At 39.4% G+C, this 25,699-nt stretch overlaps 1 protein-coding gene across 3 annotated transcripts in view; it reads right to left on the bottom strand.

Moving 5' to 3' along the window:
• Positions 1-25,699, bottom strand: part of VEPH1 (ventricular zone expressed PH domain-containing 1) — a 276,656-nt gene that overhangs the window by 848 nt on the left and 250,109 nt on the right. For all 3 annotated transcript variants that reach the window (XM_010839863.1, XM_010839864.1, XM_010839865.1), the window contains exons 12-13: positions 21,731-21,848; positions 4,918-5,054 (exon numbers count right to left, since the gene is read on the bottom strand). In XM_010839863.1, the coding sequence (XP_010838165.1) occupies positions 4,918-5,054; positions 21,731-21,848 (255 nt within the window). The remainder of the gene's footprint in view (positions 1-4,917; positions 5,055-21,730; positions 21,849-25,699) is intronic.

Genomic DNA, 25,699 nt, shown 5'->3' with positions numbered 1-25,699 from the left:
CTCTGAGAAAGAGGTGTTAATCGAATAAACAGGGCTCCAATGATTAAGTAGATTAAACTGTTTTTGAAACTTTCTCAATCTTTGAAAGCATTATTTGTCCACAAACATTAAGGGAAGAAATATTTAATGATGTTACATTTTCTTTGCATTAAAGCAGGTACTTAAGAATCTAACACCAGAGTTGTCAGGCTGGGCTAGCATGAATTTTTTTTTTTTTTTTAAATCAGATACTTTTTAAAAGCAATTTCAAATCTTTAACATCCCTGAGTCCATTTTGTCTACTGGAGAATGTAGCTGTGGTTGAGAATCTTGCCAACCCTCCTTTCCCTACCTGCCCATTCATAATCACCCTTTTTTCACTTTGCAATGGAAAAACATCTTTTTCACTCATCCCAAACTTTCTATGGTGTATTGTCCACCTTGGAAAAATCTCAGGAGCATCAAACAAAAAGAGCAATTCAAAATATTGATGTCAGAAGAACAGAGCCCAGAAATAAACCCACACACCTCCGTCAATTAATCTTCAACAAAGGAGGCAAGAATATACAATGGGAAACGGATAGTCTCTTCAGCAAGTGGTGCTAGGAAAGTTGGACAGCTGCATGTAAATCAATGAAGTTAGAACACACCCTCTCACTATGCATAAAAATAAAATGGATTAAAGACTTGAACATAAGACATGACACCACAAAACTTCTACAAGAGATCATAGGCAAAGCATTCTTTGACATAAGTTGTACCAATATTTTCTTAGGTCAATCTCCCAAGGCAATAGAAATTAAAACAAAAATAAACAAATATGACCTAATTAAACTTACAAGCTTTTGCAAAGCAAATCGTAAACAAAATGAGAAGACAAGTTACAGGATGGGAGAAAATATTTGCAAATGATGCAACTGACAAGGGCTTAATTTCCAAAATAGCTCATACAAGTCAACAACAACAAAACAAACAATCCAAGTGAAAAATGGACAAAAAACCTAAATAGACATTTCTCCAAAGAAGACATACAGATGGCCACTAGGCACATGAAAAGATGCTTGACATTTCTAATTATTAAAAAACAGCAAATCAAAGCTACAATAAGGTACCATCTCACACCAGTTAGAATGGCCATCCTTAAAAAGTCTACAAATAAGAAAAGCTGGAGAGGGTGTGGAGTAAAGGGAGACCTCCTGCCCTGTAGGTGGGAATGTAATTTGGTGCAGCCACTGTGGAAAACAGTATGGATGCGCCTCAGAAAACAAAAAACAGAATTATCATATGACTCAGCAATCTCACTCTTGGGGGCAGAAACTATAACACAAAAACATACATGCACTCCTTTGTTCATAGCAGCACTATTCACAGTAGCCAAGATAGCCAAGGAAACAATGAAAATGCCCATCAACAGATGAATGGGTAAAGAAGATATGTTATATATGTACAATGGAATACTACTACTACTTCTACTACTAAGTTGCTTCAGTCGTGTCCGACCTTGTGTGACACCATAGATGGCAGCCCACCAGGCTCCCCCGTCCCTGGGATTCTCCAGGCAAGAACACTGGAGTGGGTTGCCATTTCCTTCTCCAATGCATGAAAGTGACAAGTGAAAGTGAAGGCACTCAGTCATGTCCGACTTTTAGCGACCCCATGGACTGGAGCCTACCAGGCTCCTCTGTCCATGGGATTTTCCAGGCAAGAGTACTGGAGTGGGGTGCCATTGCCTTCTCCAGAATGGAATACTACTCAGCCATAAAAAAGAACAAAATAATGCCATTTGCTGCAACATGGATGTAACTAGAGATTATCATACTAAGTGAAGTAAGTCTGAAATAGAAAGATATATACCATACGATACCACTTATATGTGTAATCTAATATCTACAAAACAGAAGCAGACTTATAGAGAACAGACCTATGGTTGCTAAGGGGGAGGGGTTAGAGGAGGGATGGAGTGGGAGGTTGGGATTAACAGATGTAAGCTATTATATGTAGAACAGATAAATAACAAGGTCCTACTGTATAGCACAGAGGACTATCTTTGATATCCTATGATAAAACATTGTAGAAAAAGAATATTTAAAAAGAAGGTGTATATATGTATATATGTATATAATAAATAAATGTGTAACTGAATCACTTTGAAATTAACACAACATTGTATATCAACTATACTTCAATTAAAAAAAATACTGATGTAAGGGAAGTGTCCTTCAACCAAGCATTAAAAAGCATTTAACTTTTAATGTTTAATAACTATTTATTACATTTAATATTATACTTATAGCTTTTCATAAGTAACATATTTTTGAAAGTTAATAAAAGATCTTAACACTTTGAGACTGATGGTCACAAGAAATTAAAATCACTGAATTTAAATATATATACATAGTTTTACTGCAGTCGAAAATGAAGGTGATCAGGATAAAAAGTTATAGGAATGGTAGAACAAAAATATGATTTCAAAGAAACAACCTGAACACATCAATTAAAGAAGAGCTAATTTGCATATTTTTTAAATGGATGGTGTTAGGTGTCAAATTGCAATGGTATTTTTTATTCTATTGGTTATATTTAAAGGAGAGATGTGATTTTTAAATTTTAAAGTGACAATATTTACAATTCAATAGAAAGTATGGTTTGTGCAACTGTTTAAACTTATGATAAAAGTATTTACGTAAATTAAAATGCTACAAGGTGTTAGGCAGATTTTCAGAATTTTTTTAGGGGATATACAGAATAAAAAGTGAAGATATCTCTATAAGACAATAGCAATACTTTATTAGTTTAATTTGGCTTATAGTAAGTATCTGACAGCAATAAAATTATGTATTTTAAATTAGCTTATAGTAGAAAATTAATACGTGTAGGAAGTGAACAAAAAAAAAAAAAAAGGGTTACCAGTGGACAGTAAATCAACTAAGATAGAAACAGATAAGAAATCAAAGGAAACCATTACCTAGCTGTTTGGTGGAGATGAAGATCTTAGAAGGCAAAAGTGAAAAATAACACTATAAGCTTTTAGTTCTTACGTTAAAATGCACATTTTCCTCATTTACAAAAAAGGCCCTCTATGATGCGGTTGAAGCTGCAGCTGGATTGCTGACCACGGCAAGGTTACAGTGTCCCTAAGGATGAGAGGGGTTTTGGTGTGGTCTCTATGCTATATTATAGTATTTCCTAATATTTGAGCCAAATGGTCTGTCAGGCTTCTGGAATGTCAAATCATTATCTCCTGATAAAGATGTCAAATAAGTTAGCCAATCGTAACATAGCTTATTCTCTAAATTTTATTAAAGAGCTCTGAATCAAGAAGTATAAAGGTCAGTATTTGAGTTCAGGAAAAACACTCTTATGAACTAACTCTACTCTGTCCCAAGGGATCGGAAAAATCACTACATCTTAACTTCTATTCTGATTTCTTTAACAAAGATAAGAAGTTCAAATGGTCATTTTAAACACTTTAAAAATGCTTTAATGTGAACCTATGCTAAAAATAAAAGTTTCCTTACACCTCCAGTAACTTTCCAAATTGAACACACCATTACATTTCTCATTCAAAAAGATCTTTAGCCACAGGAAAATCCATCTTTATATTTTATAAAACACACAGATGAAGAAAGTAACATGAGTTCAAAACAGGTGCCATCAAAATGTTCTTTTTCACTTAAAAAGTTAATGTGAAGCTTTATTAACTAAAAGAACACTGATCAGAATTCATCATAATACAGATACACCGTATTTGATTTCTGCTGAGAAGTTCAAACAAATTTGGTAATGAGCATCCTAAAGACGCAGTGCATGTGCTTTTAGTGAAATGTAATTTTTTAGTAATTTAACACTCTCATCAATTAATCCAGACACACTTTGATTTGCTACTGACCCTGTATTTTATTTATTTATTTCTTTTGACCCCGTATTTTAGATGTACATGTGAAGCTTGATTGTGTTCTCATTTAAGAACATGCTTTGGTATCACATTGCCTGAGTCTAACTCCAGTTTTACCTTTTCTCACCTTACGGGCTCTATCCTCAGACAAGCCCATCAGTCTCTTTGTGCCTCAGTTTGTCCATCTATAAAATGGCAATAACAATGGTGCTGATCTCAAAGAATTGTTCTGAAGATTGTGAGAGGTAATCCACTGTGGCACATGATAAGCACTGAGAAGTTATTATTATTATATCTTAAAATAGCCAAGAAATACATCAAGATTTCATGCTCCCTGATCATGAGTGAGAAGAGTTTAATGATAAATGTGATTTGGAAAGAAAGGGATAACTTTGCATTATTGATTGCAATATAATATCATTTCACAAGTTTCTCATTGAAAATTCAGAATACAGATATTTACTGAGCATCCTACTTCAGATTGAAAATTATATTAAATGAATATTTATGAATTCTTTCAGAGTTCTGTTCTATCCATTAACTGAATATTAAATGAAAGATAGTAATATTTTCCCCCCAAAAAACTGAGTTTGGTTGACTACATAAAAAGTACTTAAAATAAATCAACCTTTTCTCCTTCTTCCCTGCCTACTATTCCCCTTCCTCAGGTCCCCATGTCCAAATATAGCCTTCAATCATAAAAGAAGTCAGAGTCAAAGCCACATATTTATGTAGGTGATCCACAAGGAAACAGAATGCACGATGTTCAAGTCAAGATTCCTGGGTAGGCCTTCTGTGGTTCATCTTCTAAAACTTAGGTTAACAAAAAAACCCTTCCATAATAAACTGAGAAGGACAGTGAACCAACTTATGTAGGAATGAACAGAACAGTCAAAAAGGCATGTATAATAAAAAGACACCGTAAAACTGTAAAATGGAGAAGGAAAAATTATTGGCCATTTTACTCCAGACAAAATGCCTATCAGGTTGGCAAAGATCAAGGCTTTAAAAACACAAGTGTAAAAGATGGCAGAGGGACTTACAGATTTTCCTTTTTGAAACAGAAGTTGATTTCCAGCCAGTGTAAAATAACGGGTTTTCCACCTTTTGATGAACTTCCATCTGACTTGTTTCTCTTTAAGTTTTCCTTCTATGAGGGGCTGGCCATCTTGATTTATAACTGTTAAAGGTAATAGAACAATCAAGCCATTTATTTTTCATTATTCATTTGGCAAGTGATCAAAAGTCAGAATTGTACAGTGAACCAAGTATAAAAGTATACTTGGAAAGTGGCTAAAAAATTATGAATTTGGTTAAGCTTTCCCCCTTTGCCCGTAAAAGAACGCACAGTTTAGATATGATAATGGGAAATGTTGAAAGCCCTCATTGAGATTTGCAAAAGGAATATAGTTCACGAAAAGAGCATTTGGTTAGCAGTTTTTTAAGGTTCATCCAGATACTCAGCATTGTTCTTCCTAACTCCTTTGTTTCATGGTATTTTGTTCACACAAACTTTTAGAAATATAGTTTTATAAACAATCACAAACCAAGTATATTTAGCTATTTGCCAGCAAAAGTCAATGTAGTGCAAATATGTGTTTTCATGAATCCTTAACAGCTGCAAAAACAAACTTACCCCACTCTTTTGAACATGATTTTTCCACTCTCTGGAACACACACTCTACCTCCACTCTTCACAGTTAAACCTTCACCTAGTTAAAAACTAATTATTTCATATTTCAACTCAAAACATTGCTTCCTCTGGGAGACTTCTCCCAGACCCAGACCCAACTGACTTTGTCTGCCATATATTCTCAGAGCATCTGGCATGTTTCTTTTCTCAGATATCATCATTCAAAGATGATTATTGGCATTTACCTGATTAATGTCTTTCTTTACCATTCAGCTGAAAGCTCAGTGAGGTCAGGGTCTTTGCTTTGTTCACTATTGTTACATCAGGCATATCTGGTATGAAGTGTGTAAATTTTTGTTGAATTAATGGATTCATTTCACACTGAAGTAGAGTACGTATGATAACACAGAACCATAGAGTTAGAAGATCGATTATGATGTCAGAAGTTTATATGTTGAACTGAATAATTTCATTTGTTTTACAAACTATGTAAGATTCACTCTTCCAATTCATGTAAAAGAATCTGATTTCTGAGGTGTATGACAATATTTATTTATTTACATTAATGTTTGATATTCATAGCACCTTGAAAGTAATGAAATTTGTTAATCACTGTTAAATTTGGACAGTAGCTCTTTGAACTTATGAACACAACCTGTCCTTCCCATCCATTATTTCTCTTTTCTAATGTAGGTTAAATAACTAGCTCAGATGGGGTATTTGTCCATCATGACAGCACTGTCAGGGTAAGAAATAATAAAATATATAGTTTTTATAAACAAATTCTATTAACCTGGCTTTTTTCCCTTCTTGTCTGATGACTAGTCAATTGGATCTTCAATTTTCAATCCCAAATTAAGGCTAGTAACAGAAACAATCAGAGAAGGCAATGGCACCCCACTCTAGCACTCTTGCCTGGAAAATCCCGTGGACAGAGGAGCCTGGTAGACTGCAGTCCATGGGGTCGCTAAGAGTCAGACAAGACTCAGCGACTTCACTTTCACTTTCATGCATTGGAGAAGGAAATGGCAACCCACTCCAGTGTTCTTGCCTGGAGAATCCCAGGGTTGGGGGAGCCTCGTGGGCTGCCGTCTATGGGGTCGCACAGAGTTGGACACGACTGAAGCGACTTAGCAGCAGCAGCAGCAACAGAAACAATATCTGAAATATATTGTTAGATAGTGGTAGTTTATAATGAAGAGAGTGAGTGACTTGGGGTTGGTGCAGATGCATGTAAGTGGTCAGGAAAGAGCTTGCACATTCGAGGTGGCATTTGATCTGAGGTTTCAATGATGAGAAATACCTCCCATTTTCTAGCGTGCCCCATGGTGGCTAGACTGGGCATAGAGGAGAGTATGCAAAGCACTTGCTCAAGAATCATCGACAATCAATGTTAACAAAATGATCTGTGTTCTGCTAGCAATAATCTATTAAGAGCTTTCTTAAAGGGAGTATGCTCTTCGCAAATTTAAATTTTCCATAAACACAGTCCTTGCTTCCTTTATGCAGCAGGTAAAGCACTTGGGACACCGCATCTTCCCCAAGTGCTAGAGGTCTTGGGGAAGGTCTAGAGGTCCTAGAGGGCTGGGATTTAGGTAATATTTAAGCACATGGCTCCTTCTGAATCTGACACTGGGAATTAGCTACAAGAACTTCTCAATGTAGATCAAAATTTCAAGGCAGATGCAAATGCTTCACTTGAAGTGTATGTGACCAAAATAGTCAAAGGAACTGTTTGAGACATGAAGTGGCTGGGATAACATACCCACAGACCCACATGCCCACAATGATTGTGAGAGACTCCAGAGGAAATGAAAGGCTTACTGGAAAATGAAAGGATGAAGACTGATAGAGAAATGTTGCTGAACAAAGAGGACTTCATTGTAGATTCTCACTTCCAGTGAAAGTGGATCCCAGTGAAAAGTCCATGGAAAAGATTTTAGGAAGGAAATTTCAGCAGCATTTTAAACTAGCTGCATGTTAGGACCTTAATTTAGGAATCAGAGTCAACTTCAGGTAATTCTTAAAAGTCAGGCTATTTGTACCTATAGGATTAATTTCAAAACAGTTTCAAAAGGCAAAAAAAGAGAAAAGCTATTTCTGCCCCGCCCCCCCAGTGGCTATCCTAGGTTCTAAAAAAAAGTTTTTTAAAACAATTATGTCTGGCATAAGTGCATTACTGGCCATGCGTTCTTTTAATAGGTCTATTGCACATTACACGTCCTGGTGAGCAATAATTCTCACATGATATTGTTGTCTCTTCATGGTCAAAATGAGGAACTAATTCTTTCTAAGGATGATCATATTCCACTTGAAAAATAACATGTCAAATGAGACTATGAGGAAATGATCATGTGCCTAAAACTATCTTGCTTGCATGTAATGCATATAGGATATTGAAATATTTTCTCACGTGCCAATTAACACATTATTTCATTCAAAGCATCAGTTTGGCTAAGACATTCTCTACCAACCAGCAACTGTTCCTTTTTAAAATTATCAGTTGGTTAAAAATAATTCAGTTTATGGAATATTTATTTATGAAATAAACTGAAAATAATTCAGTTTATGAAATATTAAACTGAATTCTCTAGTGTAATTGGAACCCATTCCATGTTTATCAACTTAAAAATCTGAGAATGCTAATACAAATGGTTATATATTCATTGTATTCCTTTTGTGGACCAAGACTTGACAACATTTATGTTGATAAAAGATGAAATTTGAAAATGTTAGTCTTACTCAATGAGAAGTTGGTGAATCATATCAGGCACAGATACCTTAGAGCAATAAAGAATATTCCTCTATTGATCTATCGGCCATATCCAGTCATCTCACACATAATTTTGAGCACATGGAAGCTGTAAAGCACTGCGTTTGGATCTGAGGGGGTCATGAAGCCCAGCTCAGAGAGAGCTTGAGTTTATCATCTTGTGGTGAGATAAAGCATTTTACAAATTTGACAACTCAGTGTAGAGTTTGGGATATAGAAGCCAAGCATTACAGAACTCAAAGAAAGAAAATTCTACTTCTAGCTGGGAGAGAGTGACATGAGGGCTGGGTCCCTGCTGAAGAAGGGAGAGAGGAGCTTGTGGGAGGAGTGCAGAGGACTGGGGTAACAGGAATGACATGTCAGGGGAAATGTATGAAAGTAAAGAACCTAAAGAAGCTGGAAGAATCAATGAACTCAAAAGCAAGTTTGTAAAGCAATCACTTTGGTCAAAGTCATGAGCTGAAGGTGGGGGCGGGGGTGGGGGGCGGTGCCTGTAGGCAATTGAAGAATTTTTTGGTGTAAGATCCAGGAAAGAGATTGGGTATCAGATAATCATAGGGGAGGTCATATTGGACTTTATTTGAAAGCTCTTCTGAATCCCCATTAGGAAAGATCTTGCTCTTCTTAAGGACTAATCAGGGGCCTAGAGCCTGTGAAGGTCCAGCCGGCACAGGCATGAAGCCTCCTGGTCACCAGATGGGATCAGCTGTGGATCAGGCATGGTCACAGCAGGAAACAGGGGCACCTCAAGCTGTTGTGACTGAAGGGACTTAATAAAGGGACTATTTACACAGATGTGGGCACGGTGTAGGAAAGGCACTGTAATGCTCTGGGGCCAGGAGCCAGGAGGAGGCTCAACACCCCTCTGGCTGAAGAGGAAGTTGAAGAGAACAGTTAGGGGCTGTATGCAAAGCACTGCCTGACTGTGGCTGTGGATGGAGGACACGGTCAACCTGCAGGGACCAAGCAGGGAGGGAGTCGGGAATAAATAAGCAGACCTCACTCTGCTCCCTCCCTCTGATCTCCTGCCAGAATGTAACTGAAAGCCAGAGGTAAGGAGACTGGAACCTCTGGAGAGGCACCTATTCTACACTGGGGGTAGGAAGCAGGAAAGCTGCCTGGAGTATATGTGTCTGAGCTGAATTCTGAAGGACAAATGGCAGTGATGAAGGTGAAGTGAAGAGGGATATTGTGAAAAAAGAAGAAGGAAAATAACCTGCAAAGGGCTGAGGCTGACAGAGTGGGCATGCAATGCATTCTAGAAACTATCACTTATTCTTAGTGATGGGAACCTGGTAGGATCGGCAAGCAAGAGATGAGGTGTGAGATTCAAGGAGAGACCAATCCTAAAAATCCCTGGACATCATGCAAAGTGAAAGCTAATGCTTTGTAATGAACATGATGAAAAATAAGAATTTCTGTAGTCATACAACTCAAGAGCACAAGAGTTTAGTAATTTAAGGTCTCCACCTTGCATTAAGGTTTATTGCAATTGTGACTATATCCTTGTGTGTGTGTGTGTGTATGCTCAGTTGTGTCTGACTCTTTGCAACTCCATGGACTGTAGCCTGCCAAGCTCCTCTGTCCATGGGATTTTTCAGCCAAGAATACTGGAGTGGGTTGCTATTTCCTACTCCAGGGGATCCTCCCAACTCAGAGATTGAACCATGTCTCTTGTGTCTGCTGCACTGGCAGGCACATTCTTTACCAACTGCTTCACCTGGTACAGACCTTAGCCAATTATAATTTAGTTAAACATAGTGTATTGGATGCCATGTTTTCTCCTTACTATAATAAATCATATAGGGCTGTACCAAAGATTTTCTTTGGTCTAGGCCGAGAGTTGATGGGGTAAGGGCAATGACTTTGGAATCAGATCTTAGCTGAAGTCCAGAAATTGAAACTTAATGGCTGACTGGTCTTGTGCAAGTTATTTAGCCTCACTGAGCTTCAGTTTCCTCTTCTCTGGAGACGTCATGCTTAACAACAGGGCCACCGAGCAGGTTGTTCACTGCCTAAGAGCACTCAGCTAAGGGGGGTGTAGGGGTTGAAAGTCAGCCAGAATTTTGCTATTTAAGTCATACACCCCCCCCAAAGTGGACATCAACCACCATAAATAAAGGCATACAAAATGCTGTAAAAGTTAACAGTAGCCTTGCTTAACTAAGTCCTGCTATCTAATAAGATGTCAACAAATAGTAGTTATTATCATCATGATCATGGTCATCTTCTCTGACTGTAACGATGAACAGTTGGTTTTTATAAATACCATATCCTAATGGCCTGAGGATAAAACCTATCTCCTTCCCTCCAATTAAGGATGTAATGAACTTAAGCATTAGGAATGGTGAGAGAATTCAGAGTAAGACAATAAACCCTTTTAAAGGTCAAGGACTGCAGGCTTTGAACTTGAGGTGTGACAAGCAATTCAAAGAGTCCCAAAAAGAGGTGAACTCTTCTGATTTTGAGTAGCAGATCCATTTGTTCATCACAACGGCCATTTTCAAGCTAATCCGATAATGGATTGGGCTGCACTGGGAATCTTTTCCACATCATTAGTGGCTGCTCCCTTTTGTCCCAGGCTTCCTGCTTATTCTTATGGCAGTAGATGCTGACACCCTCACCGCCATTAACTATTATTCACATTGTACTGACTACTATCCACACCCAGAAGTTCCTTATACTGTGTGCTTCTGGCTCATGCAACTTTTGTCTTAAAAGTATTGCATTATGCACAAATAATTAAGATTGTCATAAATTTAATTTGTGATATTTGAATTCTTAGATATTTTTCCTGATTATTAAAGACAAATACCTTCAAAAGAAGGCATAATCTTGAAGAAACATGTAAATCTCAAATATTTAGTTTTAAAATAAGAACTGAGAAAAAGTATGTCTTTTTTAAAAAAAATTTCCCTTGAAATGACTGCTTCTGAGAATAACAACTCCTATACAGTCTGTGGGGAATTTCCTTCCATGTATTGAGAGTCTCAAGTTTACTCCAATTCCCTTTTATGGTTTTACTGATTTTCTTGTGTGTGTGCCAGGTCTAATAAACCCAACTCTGATTATAGAGGGTACACTTAAAAAGGGGTAGAAGCACTGAGTGAGGAGGCTCTAGGAGCCACATTCAGTAGACTGAGTGTCTGTGGTTTCTGAAATCACTAAGGATCGTTAACAAATGGCATATTTCATATGACTACCCAGGCAGTGTTTAGAGGCCCATATTTCCTTACCAGTAGTGAATAAACAAGGAGGCATAATCCAGCATTGATTTTGTAACATCCTACAAAGATGTGTGGGGTCCAAAAAAAGATAGGCAAACTCAATTTGACAGCAGCCCTTTGAGAGCACTTTCACATGTGCCAAATGACTTCCTTTCTCAGTAATCTCATACCCATCAAAATGTAGCTTGCTTTCTAGGCTTCTCTATTAACTGCTGAAATATTGTTCTTAAAAAAAAGGCTTTTAGAACTACTATTTTATAAACTCGTAGAGCAGTGTTTCCCAACCTGTGTTCTGAGGAGCACCTATATCAGAATTACGTGCTGGCTTATTAAAATGCAAATTCCAAGGCACCACCCTGAACCTATTGTTTACATAATCTTAGGGTAGGGTGAGGGACCCTGCATTTTAACAGCATCCCCAGCTGATTCTAACATGGCTCAAGAACTTCTAAGAAATGATAGTAGCTTCCTGGTAGATGACAGGAATAGGCCACACAATATCCAAAATAGTAAAATGGCAAAACCAATAGTGGGAAAAAAATTGTTATGAACTTTCCATAAAATTAAAGAATAGGATGGCAGTATAAGATCATATGGTGAAGTAAGTCAGAAAGAGAAAAACAAATATCATATACTAACACATATATATGGAATCTAGCAAGATGGCGCTGATGAACCTACTTGCAGGGCAGCAATGGAGACACAGAGAATAATAGACGTATGGACATGGCTAGGGAGGAGGGGCAAGGAGAAGGTGGGACCTATGGAGAGAGCAACGTGGAAACATACATTCCCATATGCAAAATAGGTAGCCAATGGGAATTTGCTATGTGACTCGGGGAACTCAAACTGGGGCTCTGTAACAACCTAGAGGGGTAGGATGGGAAGGGAGAGGGGAGGAATGTTCAAGTGGGAGGGGACATGGATAAACCTATGGCTGATTCATGTTGATGTTTGCTAGAAACCAACACAATACTGTAAAACAATTTTCCTTCAATTAAAAATAATAAACTTTTTTTTAAGTTAAAAAAAAGATCATATGGATGTCCTTGATTTAGGTTAATAGAGTTACAGGGAAAAAAAATGCTCAGAATCAATGTTTGTGGAATTTGGCTTATTTATTGTTCATCAGTGAAACAAAAATTCTAAGGCCACCTGCCAAGAGGGTAACCTGTTCAATAGTTCTGAGAAGTTAAGTATGGTCACCTTTGGGTCCCTTATGGGAACCTACCAAATAATACTGGCCCACACTTGCCCAGTAATGACTGATAGGGACCAATGGGAAAAGATCAGGTGTGGTAGGAATGAATGGAGAGAACTGCTCAATCTTATTCTTGAACATTGAATAAAAAAGGGTTCCATACACTCTTCCCATGCTGGTCCCATGCTGTCAACTCATTTCTATGATGTCATGGATACGTGTTACTGATATCTGACTGTAGGATGTTAGATGGTTTTAAAGGTTGAGTGCTTTTCTGCACTGCCTGGACTTTGTAGAGCTGTGAGGAAAGCTGGGGGAAAATAGATGTGACATACTTGTTTTGGGGCTTCCCTGGTGGCTCAGGCAGTAAAGAATTTGCCTGCAATCCAGGAGACCTGGGTTTGATCTCTGGGTCAGGAAGATCCCCTGGAGAAGGGGATGGCTACCCACTCCAGTTTTCTTGCCCGGAGAACCCCATGGATAGAGCAGCCTGGCAGGCTACAGTCTATAGGGTCGCTCAGCCGGATATGATTGAGTGACTAACACTTTCACTTTCACTTTCATACCTGTATCAGCTCTGTGATAAGAAGAGTCATCTTGTTTGAGCTGTACAAGTTGCATGCATACATGCTCAGTCGCTTCAGTTGTATCTAATTCTGCGACCCCATGGACTGTAGCCCCACCAGGTTCCTCTGTCCATGGGGTTCTCTAGGCAAGAATACTGGAGTGGGTTGCCATTCCTTTCTCCAGGGAATCTTCCCAACTCAGGGGTCAAACCCGTGTCTCCTGTGTCTCTTGCACTGCAGGCAGATTCTTTACTGCTGAGCCACCAGGGAAGCCTGCCATAAGTTGCATATGTGTTAGCCATTGTCCCACCTGTATGCATGTACATTCTTGGTTGTTTAAGAGCATTCTAAGGAGTGTCTATACTGTTTTTGTAGAATGATTTAATAAAAACTCCATCTGTTACGGTTGAACACTTGGCCTCAAACCTTTTGGCAATAAATAGTTTTACAGTGTCTGCATTGGAAGTTTTACCTGTAACATATCCACTATAACACTGTATCTGATATATATATACATACACACAGAATATCTCACTCTCTGTTAAATAAAATGATCTCTCATAGTACTTTTGGGAAGAACTTATTTAAGAAAATACTGCTTAAACAAAGAATATACTTGGCACAAAGATACACTGAAAATGCCATCATATGAATCCCTTTTTTCTCTTAAAATGAATTATTGTGAATTCATTAATTTGGCTTTTGTCACCACTTGCCTAAGAAAAATTTTACTAAAAATTTTCTATGAAGATACAAAATTGGTCATTTGCTTATTTGGCAAATATTTATTGACTATCTATAGCATAGGCTACCCACTCCAGTATTTTTGGGCTTCCCTTGTGGCTCATATGGTAAAGAATCTGCCTGCAATGCGGGAGACCTGGGTTGGATTCCCGGGTTGGGAAGATCCCCTGGAGAAAGGAAAGGCTACGCACTCCAGTATTGTGGCCTAGAGAATTCCATGGATAGCCCATGGGGTCACAGAGAGTTGGATATGACTGAGTGACTTTCACTTTCACTATTGTGTGCGAGAGGCTGAGGAGGGGGGCTCCCTCCACAGAACTTGTTTACTAGAGGAAACAGACACTAGTCAGACAATCAAGGCAAACATCAACCAAACAAACTAACAACGACAAAAAACAAGATGACAGGTATAACAAGTATTTTAAGGAGAGGTCTGAAATACTTTGAGGACCTTAGCATTAGTCAGGAGGTTACAGAAAGCTTCCCTAAGGCAGTGAATCTGAGTTGTAATGGGAAAGTTAATATCTACATTAACTAGGTGATGAGGGGAGAAAGGGTGATTTAGCAGGAGAACGAGAGATCCAAAAGCCCAGGGCAGGAGGAAGTGTGGTAAGTATAAGAAACTGAAAGGAGGTCTTTCTGGCCAGAATGGTGAGGCACTGGGGACAAAATGAGGCTGGAGAGGCTAGGAGAGGGCATTACATGTGAGGCTGTCGGGCGCTGGATGTGGAGTTTGGTTTTTAAGAGCTGTGGGAAGCCATTGTAAGGTTTTATACAGAGAATGGTGCCAGGATTTGGGCTTTGAAGAGGTCATTCTGGCCATAGTGTGGCAAGGGGGTTGGAAGGTCCAAGTAGTTCAGTCAGGAGGCTACTGCCATTATTTTAGGCAAGAGGTGATGGTAGTGCAATGAAGAGAGGTGGACAGAGTTAAAAGCACCTGAGAAGGGAAATCCAAATACTGGGTGACAGGCTGGATACGGGTGGGGAGAGGCAATTGGGTGTTTGGTTGATGCCTCAGAACGAGTGATATTATAATTACTCAAGTGGGGAATGCTGAAAGAAAGTCAGGTGGGTTTGTTTGTTTGTTTGTTTGTTTGTTTTTTAGGGGGAGGGTTGGGACATTTATGAGTTTTAATTTAAATGAACTGAGTTTGAGGTGTCTTTGAATTATCAAGCAGGAAGAGTCAAGCAGAGAAGGGCAGATACCCATTTGAGAGTTTTGTCACAGAAGCAGTTACTAAAGCCACAGACCCGTGGAGACTGACTAGGGAGAGAGTTATGGTGATGGGAAAAAATGCGCACTGATAATGAATAGCTGGATAGAGGAAGGTGGGCCCAGAAAGAAGGTTGAGAAGGAGTGTCTAGAGTAGGAGGGTCACTGAAGGATGCTGTGTCACAGAAGGTATAGGGAGAGATGCTTGAGGAAGGAGGAACTGGCCAACGGAATTGAACACTGCTAAAGGCGAGTGACACAAGGACTGAAACACATCCAGTCCTGGAACCTGCATGACGTGAATGACCATAGAGATAATGGGCTGAGAGGCCAGATTAGAAAGGGTCGAGTCAAGAGGAGCAGGAGGCAAGGAAACACAGGGTGAACAGTGACGACTCTTCTGGCTTTAAAGAGGAGGCGAGAGAGAGGCAACAGGTGAAGAGAAAGGAGATGTTAAGCCAGTTGAAGGTGTTTAAGAGCCCATGGGAGTTTAAGTCGGAGGAAGAAGAGCTCTTTGAAGAGATCTTAAGTGCTTTAATTTAAAAAAACTATGTAAAAATTCTTTAAATCAATGTCACTGTAAATCTGTACAGTGATAGGGACTGGTATATTCACTCTGGTCTGCCTTTCTAAAGCATGCTTCTTCTCCTTGGTATTTTGGCCTGACTCAGCTTAGTCTCTTGGTGTAAAAAGACACATTTCAATGCCTGATGATTTGTTTCTGGAAAACCACAGGGTGACTCATGCTTTGCTGCAAGTATACTTTCACTCTCTCAAGATAAGATTGTTGTTGACCCAATTTGGAAAGGCAGAAGGATTGATAGTGATGCTGGTTGAAAAATAGAAATTAACCCCTGAAGGGTATTAGGCTACTTAGCTTATGTCCCATAGAGGCTCACAGGTTATCAGCAAGTTTACTATGAAGTCTGTGTATACGTGTGTATTGAAACCTTTTGGTCAAATATCAAAATTGGGTATCCACATGGTGTTGAAGTTTTGTACACAGCAACATTTCTTCTCATAAACATTTACTTTGCAAAAGTTGCTATTTCAAGTTTTCAGTTTAGTAAGCTGTTTTATTTTTTTTATTTTTGAGAAAGAATTAGATTTTAAAGTTATGTTTCAAAACAAATCTTATTTCTCCTATTGGCATTCATTACACGATCCATGAATTATTCCATCATCCATTTATATGCCAAGTACTTGTTGAACACTACCGTGTGCCAGATACTGGGTAGGGCGTACAAAGAATAGTAATGTATGGTTCTTCCTCCTCTAGTTTATTGTCTAGTGGAGGAGATTGATGACAACACACCGTGTATACTATAGATGGTGTAGAGAACAAAAGGACAGAGAGGAGGGAATTTATTCTGTCGGGGTGATTTGTCCATGTTTGCCAATGTATATACACATATGTGCCTGTGTGTGTCTATGTGTGAAAGAGAGGGAGAATGTGAGCGTGGGAAAAGCTTAACAGAGAGTCATAGAACAGGCAATGGGAAGAGTGGAAAGGGAAAAGATTTCAGGATAAGGATAGTAACTTATTTGAGGTGCTGAGCAGGTATTTGTTTTGTCATTATGTAATTCAAAGTATCTTTGAAAAATAGGCTGGGGTTTAATTTTACCTGCTGGGTCATTAACAATATATATGTGTGAAGATGTGAAGTTATCCTGCCCAACACTGCACTGGTTTTGGCTCTCCAACTATGTTTAGCATGGAAGACAACATGCCCACATATTGTAGGAGGGAAGGCATCATAAGACAAACCCAGCCACTGTATAAATCCAAAGTGGGTTTTCTTATGTCACCCATAAAGTTCTGTGAAAGTTGGCACTAAAATTAAATGGAAAACTTTCATGTTAATGGGCCCACAAGGCTATTTACGTCCTACTAGCTGAGGCCTCAGAGATGATCTCATTTAGCCCATTTTTATGTTGGCGTCTGGAGTGGAAAGCCATCTAGCCTAGGCTGAAGGTGTTCGGCAAAGGAGAGCCACCTTGCTGGTACCAGCTGATAGTGTTTGGAGAAAATCTTTTGACAGAGGCCCTTCTCACCCTAATAGCATTTTGAAATCATCTCTATTTGCCCCCATGTGATATAATGGACAGGATGTTCTTGTAACACAAACATTTGAAATCAAGTTCTAAAGAGGAATCATGATGGATGGTTGAGGTCTATCTGAAAAAAATTCTTTCATTCTCTTTTATAGCCTAAGGAGACCTCCTACGGACAATCACATTCAGTGTCTCAATATCCAGTGACTAAGACCCAGGCAAGCGCTCAGATCTACAAGTGCCAAAGATGCAAGTGCCAAGACCAGGACGTCCCTGAGTTGCTTTCTGCAGGGTGTAAGAACAAAGGCATCCCGTGTGTCTCAAGAAACAAGAGTGGAAGTGATGATTTAGTTCCTCCTCTTCCTTTAAAAGAATGTGACTGAATAGGCAGCCAGATGTGTTCTAGGACAGTCCAGCTGACTATGTGTTCTAGGACAGTCCAGCTGACTAACTCTTACTGTTAACAGGCATGAGCAGTTCCAGGACACAAGGACTACTGATAGAGGGATTTGTTTGGTTTTCCAGAAATAGATCCTGTTCTGTTCGATCTGTTTGCTCAATCTCTATTCTCTCATTCATGTGGGCTTGATGGGATTGACAATACACACTGGCAGGCAAGTCTCTGAGGATTTTTGAGTTATTTCAGGAACTTTCTAACCTTCTACTCTGTGCTTTTATAAAACGATGATCAGAAACTGAATCAGCAATTGGAGGAATTGGAAATAGCTTCTATGTAATCATGTCCTACGTGTAATCAGGACATGATTCCAGCACATTCCCATCCCAAACCCCTGCTTGTGTTTGAGAGGATCAAGTCATCAGAGAGGTGGCTCACTCCTTGATCTTTCCAATATATTATAATATTATGAAATAATTGTTCTTGCAATTTTCAACATTCCATGCCTTTAACTTGGATTTGCCCTAGAGATTGAAATTTCAGGCTCAAGAATTGACCTGGATTAAAATGCTAAAGTACTTGACCTCTCTCTGTTTCAGTGTCTTAATCTGAAAAATGGACTCAATAATGGTGAAAAAAATGCATGTAAGACAGAGCACATAATTAGCATGATAAATGCTAGCAATTATAATTTCAGGACCTTTATACTTTTCTAGCATTTAGTTTCCTCTGACTTCACACCCAACTGGATAAAATATATATTTTGTTGAATACCAAAACAGTAAACTTGTGTGAATTTCTGTGTGCTGATGGTGGAGCTGATGGGAAGATGACTGGGAGTTGATGGGGTGATGTGACCTCTACTCAAGGAGGGGAATGTCCTTAAAGTGACCATGGAAGCCAGCTGATTTGTTTTCAGTTTCTGAAGTCCCATAGTTTAGTCTATACATTATTAAGAAGGATTTATATTTCAGGATGTCCTTCCTAGAAGTCTAACTGAAATTTTCTAGTTGTCTCATGTTTTGTTCCCCATTTATGGAGACACATTAAAAAAAATACAGGAACAATGAATATTTGAGAACAAGGTACCTTTTGCCAATACCTTGAAAAAAAACCCAAATGCAATTTTTTCAGCCTTTTGTCTTAGACTCCAATTCTCTCTCTTTAGACCTCTTCCTCCTTGAGCCTGACAGGGCACCTGGGCCCTGCAGGAGTGCTAATCAAACCAGAACAGGAATAGTACTTAGGAGCTCAGACAGTCAGGGAAGTAGACTCTGATGTGCACACAATGACTTCTCTCAATGAGCAAAAAAGCACCAATCTCCATTTACCAGACTCAAAATGCACTGGGTATGATATAGTGATATATTTGATATTATTAACACATAATCACAATAGACCTGGAACATTCAATATTCAAGTTGTATTTGACTTTTCTATTTCTAAATATTATTCATCCATTGACTCACTCAACAGGTATTTATTGCATGCTAAAAACAAGGAAGTATGCTAGATTTTTCTATATATGTCTGGCCCTAAATGGATTATGAACCCTTTTAGAGCAGAGACATTGTACCTTTTTCCTGTTTTATCTCAAGGTTTAGCCTGTTGAAGACATTCAACCAACACAGCAAACATGCACTTCATAAATGAAAAATGGGATGCAAGTTCTATGCTGCCTGTGCATAAACAAATAACAAAATATTTATTCCTATGTCTTGATCATCTTTAAACTTATAATTTAAGCAGAATACAAATGCAAATATACTTCCTATGATTAATATATGTCAGCAGTATTATGTCAGACCTTTCACTTGGATTAAACATATAATTTATATGCTATATAAAAATAAGAAAACTAGATCAACTGTTAAAAACTTTTCAGGGAGTTTTTGGTGAAAATAGTAACTTAAAATAGGATTTCTCTCAGACCAAAATCCCTTTTCATAAAGCAAAAGGAAATAAGCAAAGAAATCTAAAAGTTTTAGGCGCCGAACATTTTGATTCAATATGTTCTGCTATAAAATATTTGGCCTTGTTTGAATTTTTATTGCTATATGTTCTCAGTCTATATTTAACTGTGAGAAACACAAATAAGAACGAGTGAATGTGAAAAATGTTCTTTTTAAGTCATGGCAGTGAATTTGAGAAAACATATATTAAAGGAACACTTTGTGGTTTTAACTTGCAGCCCCTTTCCTGAGCCTCCCTTGGTCAGATATGATTTAATGTTTATTGAACTAAGGACTCAGCTTACTTGGAATGAAATCCTTAAGGGCCCCTCAGAACCACCTCAGATAAGTCCCTTACTTCACCATGATCTCAAATAAGGTTTCTTTTATGCCCTCTTTTTCACAGGTGAAATAAGGTCTAATTAGAAAGTTTCATAATGGGGACATTCAATTCATCAATTCTTTCTTTGCTCAAATTAAGTTTTTAAAAATCAGTGTGTTCACTCTGGCATCAACTCAATCTCAGTCTGTAATCAGCCAACAATCTGTGCCTCATGAAGGCTGCCATCTTAACTGCCAGTTTCTTCCACCCATACTGTCTCTGTGGGGGTAATACATTCTATTTGGTGCCTCTGCGTGAGGTCCTCAAATTTCCATCTGGCCAAAATAAACACTTTTTTTTCAGTTCAGTCTCAACTTCTTGGCTGAGCAACAGGACAGACTTGCCACAATGCATGATCTTTCAGATGCCCAAAATCCCAGTTCAAGGAATGGGTACAGATGGTATGACCAACAGCTCTCTAGAGGATGGCTCATCTACAAAGTGGTTTGTGTCCAGCAGTGTTTCAACACCATTCTCTTGGTCTACACTTCAGTTCCTGAGCCATGTCAATGTTGAGAACTCTATCACATTGATGGTAAAATATTCCATTCCCAAAGGCAGCCTACCTAACTCTGTGAAGATTAGACTTTTTATCAACCTATGTCCACTGGTTAAACTGGGGCAAGTGTAACCAGGAGATAGCATGGAGACATGGTTAAGTGCATGGGCTCTGGGGTCAGACTGGGTTCAATCCATCCACTGATAACTCATTACCTGTGTGACCTCAGGCAGTTCCCAAATCCCTCTGTGCCTCAGTTGCCCCATCAGTAAGACAGATATGTGCTTCAGTCGTGTCCGACTCTGTGCGACCCCATAGATGGCAGCCCATGAGGCTCCCCCGTCCCTGGGATTCTCCAGGCATGAACACTGGAGTGGGTTGCCATTTCCTTCTCCAATGCATGAAAGTGAAAAGTGAAAGTGAAGTCGCTCAGTCGTGTCTGACTCTTAGCAACCCCATGGACTGTAGCCTACCAGGCTCCTCCGTCCATAGGATTTTCCAGGCGAGAGTACTGGAGTGGGGTGCCATCAGTAAACTGGAGATAATATTAGTACTAGCCTTATGAGATTATTGTGAAGGTTAAATGAGATACTTGACACATTTAGTGTAGGGCTTGGCACATACTGACTAACAATGATTATTTTTAGGCAAGTCAGTAGACCAAGTTCCTTGTGCAGCATAAAGGAAGGCGAAGGGTAAATAACCAGATATGAAATTATTTCTCAAATAACTCCTTACTCTTTAAGTGTCTCATTTTTCACCCAGCTCAATCATCAAGCAAAAATATTAAGGGAGATGAAGAGGTCTGTGAAACCACTCACTCATTTAAGTGTGGTCTCATTTCTTTGGGGTTCTTGAGAGGATGTTTGTTTTTCTCTAACCCTCAGGGTCACTGGGGTTGAAATGAAGAATGTTATTGGGGTAAGATGGCCAGTATCACTTTCTTGATAGCCATATAGATGTGGGCATTGTTTTCTTGTTCATTTCTGGTTTATGTTTCTCTCTGTTCCAACATCTTCCCTTTTCCTCACTCCCACTTTCGTGAGATACCTTTGTCAGCACAAAGCAGAGGCAGTCAGGCACACCTCTATGCATTATTCCAACTTAGGATGTTTATGCAAGAAGAAAGCCAACCAGGGTGGGGTTCCTGCAACCCTGGCAACCCCAGGGGCACACGTGGTTCTTAGCAGCCAGGGGAGGGTGGGGTCTCTCACCAGTTGCTCTCTCAGGGTTGTTGCACATGAAGCACTGCCACGCTCCTGCTGCTTCACTGAAGCCAAACACGTCGAAGAACCTCACTTCTTCTAGATGGAGCTGAACCTGGTCCAGATCCTGTTTCGGGAACACAAAGCACAAAGAACATAAGTGTGTCTGCCTGCCACGCAGCACTCTGAGACTGGGCAAATGGGATGTGGACACAGGACAGCCAGGGCTCGGATTCAGTGCTTATGACAAGAAGGGAGCATGGAGAAAACCTCTCATGGCCCATCTTAGAAAAGAGCAGCTAGTTCAAACTCTTCTAAGAGAGTTCTTACTCTTAAACACAGAGGGTGGCCAGCACGGGCCCCAGGGCTGCTCTTTGAGGGAGTGCCAAGTCAGAGCCTGAAGTGGCCCAGAATTTTCATGCATCTAACCACAGCTCAAGAATTTCTAAAAAGCTGGGATATTCGAGTGGCAATGCTGTCGAAATGAATGCTTCTGGGGATTTGTCTTTTATTTACACTTCACATGGAATTGAGAATCAATTATCCATATCAAAAAATTATTTTTATTAGGTTGGCTTCACAGGGGGCTGATGGAAATGTGTAGGGGTGTTTAATCCCTTAGCCCTTGGCTCCAGTTCTGTTTTAGTTTCATACTTTATCTTAAAATTGGATGTAAACTTTGCATTTTCTAGTCCATAATATGGCTGCATTGGTTTTAATGGAAAATAATGCCATAATCTGTAAATTAATTAACTTTTCCCCTCTAAATGGTTGAGTAGAACTGACACACTGAGAAGACCACCCTGTTTTATGTGCCCTATGGCATCCTGCCAAAGTGTTCCTATTTAAGAGGCACAGGAGAGAGGTTCCATTACACTGTAAATGGATGGAAAACTATTAGCCTAACCAAATTAAATAGCTCTACTGTCCTCCTGAGGCTCTCCTATTATGTAAATGACTTGTAGCCTCTGCTATAGGGTGGCCAGAACTGCACTCTTACAAAGTTGCTTTCCTAAGTGGGGTTTACTGTCTTTGCTGGCCTCGCACATGCCCAGTTGACTTATCTATTTGTCTTCTATTGAGCTGTGATTGTATTTCCTTTCCTCTGGTCCACACTCTCATCTTGTACCCATAGTAACAGCTCTCAGCATGCCCAAGAGCTAGGGGATGGAGGCACTGGTAGCACTGCTTATGGTGGATCTAAAATAGGGAAGACCCTGAAGCTCTCAGGTCTGCTTTTCTTGACACAGGAGAGAAGTATGCTGAACTCAGCTCCTTGAGAGCAGAAACACATCTACTGTGTTCACAAGTTGCATTCCCAGCATCTAGTCCAACATCAGGAATGGGTGAACATCACTGGTTTGCAGGCCCTGTGCCAAGTTTCTCAATGAGCTATATGAACAGTATTATGAAAATTTAAAGGGGATTCATTCTGTAGAACATTTACCTTCACTGGGACAAAAACCCAATGAAGGCAGGGACTTTGTTTTATTGGCTGCTATAATGTTAGCACTAAAGACATGCAAGCATTAAATAAATATTTGTGGGATAATGAAAAGCATAAACTGGGACTAGAAATGAGTACCTCTCAGCACCCTTTATTAAGACTGCTATGGTTTGTGCTCTGGAACTGGACATGTTGGCGGCTCACAATGCTGAATACAGCTTTTTGAGTTGTTAACCTTTAATATCATATTTTAGGTATTCCAACAGGCACTGTTTATAAAGAAATGTTTTTAAAGAATGATTTTGAATGTGTTCAATAGAAAAAAAGGCGGTTTTCTTAAAAAGCGTATTTCCAAGATAAAGACTGAAGAAGCACCTGGGAATCTTACAGGTTTCAAAGGATGAAATCCATATTAAAATTTATGGGGAAAAAGCAGATGTTCATAAATATCAGTTTCAAAACTGCTAAGTCTCTGAAGTCTATACTTGGCCATTGGTATGCATATCGTTTCTCTCTTTCCCACACAATTAAGGATCAATTTTTCATTCACCACAAGCACTGCTAGCAAACAAAGTACTTAAAATAATACTTCAGGGTTCCTTTATTTGTCCTGTTGTGAGACCAGAAATATCCCAGGTTGTTGCTCATAATTCACATTTGTCTTGGCAAAAAGTTACTTTCAAAGTTTAAGACAGATGGCAAGTAACATCCCAGTGTTCAAGTTCTCAAGTCAAAAGCAAATTTTTTCAGAGGATTTAAGTGTTGTGCAAAGGAGACTGAGTGAAGAAGGTAGATGGTAATTCTATGAACTGCTGAAGTTGGTAGTAACAGTCAACTTTGAATAGACAGACAAATGAAACACAGGTAATTCCAAATACTGGTGGAAAATCAAAGCAAAATAAATCACAAAACAAACAAACACAAGCCATTCAACTAGAGATACCTAAATTTTTGGAATTTTGATTTCTTAAGTGTGATCGAGGTCATTATTTCTCTCTCCTACTTATTTTCTTTACCCTCCTGTGTCCTATAGCTTCCCCAGGCCTTGCCTAGGATTTGTGACGTGCTAAGTGGGCTTCTCTGGTAGTTAAGACCCTAAAGAATCCACCTGCAATGTGGAAGACCTAGGTTCAATCCCTGGGTTTGGAAGATTCCCCTGGAGGAGGGCATGGCAACCCATTCCAGTACTTTTGCCGGGAGAATCTCATGGACAGAGGAGCCTGGTGGGCTACAGTCCATGGGGTCGCAAAGAATCGGACACGACTGAGTGGCTAAGCACAGCACAGCAAGGTGCTTCAGTTGTGTCCGGCCAACTCTTTGAGATCCTGTGGACTATAGCCTGCCAAGCTGCTCTGTCCATGGGATTTTCCAGGCAATACAGGAGTGGGTTGCCATTTCCTTCTCCAGGGGATCTTCCCAACCAAGGGATTGAACCCGCATCTCTTATGTCTCCTGCATTGGTAGGTGAGTTCTTTACCGCTGGCGCCACCTGGGAAGCCCAGGATTTGCTATATGGCTTCTTCTTTTTTTTTTTTTAAAGACAAGAGAACCAAAATTGATTTGTTTAAAGAATTGCAACCTTCATTTAAGCAACTAGCCTCTAGAAGAGTAATTTTATATCAAGATAGGGTCATTCCTTGAATATTTCCATTCAATGGCATTGGACACACCCTAGGGTGACCTTTCAATAATTCCCATCTCCTGGTGTTCATCTCTTTGTATAACCCATTTCTCTTAAGTGTGGGAAAGACCTGTAACTTGTTTTTAACCAAGAATATGGCAATGGTGATAGGATATTAATCTCATGATTATATTATTATGTATCCCTGCTCACCCTCTCCCCCAACACACACACACACACAAAACCAATCGTGCCAGCAAATGCATAGAGAAACTCCCCTGCTGGCCTTGAAGAAGAAAGCTGTCATGTTGTGAACTGCCTATGGAGAGGGCCATGTGGCTGGCAATTGTGGGTGGCTGCTAGGACCTAGTGGCAGCCTTCAGACAACAGCCAGTAACAGAGCCAGTCCTTTAGTCCTATGACCCTCCACCAAATTTCTCCCAGCACCCTGAGCAAGCCTGGAAATGGAAAGCTGACCCTTTCCATTCGATGAGAAACACAGCTCCCTGAGTGAGAACACAGCCTGGTCAATACCTTGATTGCAGCCTTGTGAGACCATGAGTGGAGGACCCAGCAACGCCACAAGCAGACTCCTGATGTTGTTTTAAGCTGCTAGGTTTGTAGTAATTTGTTATGCAGTTTTGGGCATCAATACCTAGACTACATTGTGAAGAAGAGGAGAAGGTGACACTCTTGGCCAATATTCAATGAAAATGATGCTTCTACTTAGAGGGGTCACATTCTTTCAAGTACACCCCAGATCAGGCCTCAATAAAACTCAAAGGATATTGAAGTCTGTATTATTTCTGTTGACTTAAATAAAAAGATACATAATCATAGTAAACATGCACTAAGAAGGATTTTCTTGATAATCATTGTCTAATTCAAGAGGGATAAAAGCCTATGAAGG

This window comes from Bison bison, unplaced genomic scaffold (genome assembly GCF_000754665.1).
Source record: "Bison bison bison isolate TAMUID 2011002044 unplaced genomic scaffold, Bison_UMD1.0 scf7180017864135, whole genome shotgun sequence".
Taxonomy (NCBI): domain Eukaryota; kingdom Metazoa; phylum Chordata; class Mammalia; order Artiodactyla; family Bovidae; genus Bison; species Bison bison.
This window is presented reverse-complemented; position numbering and strand designations above follow the sequence as displayed.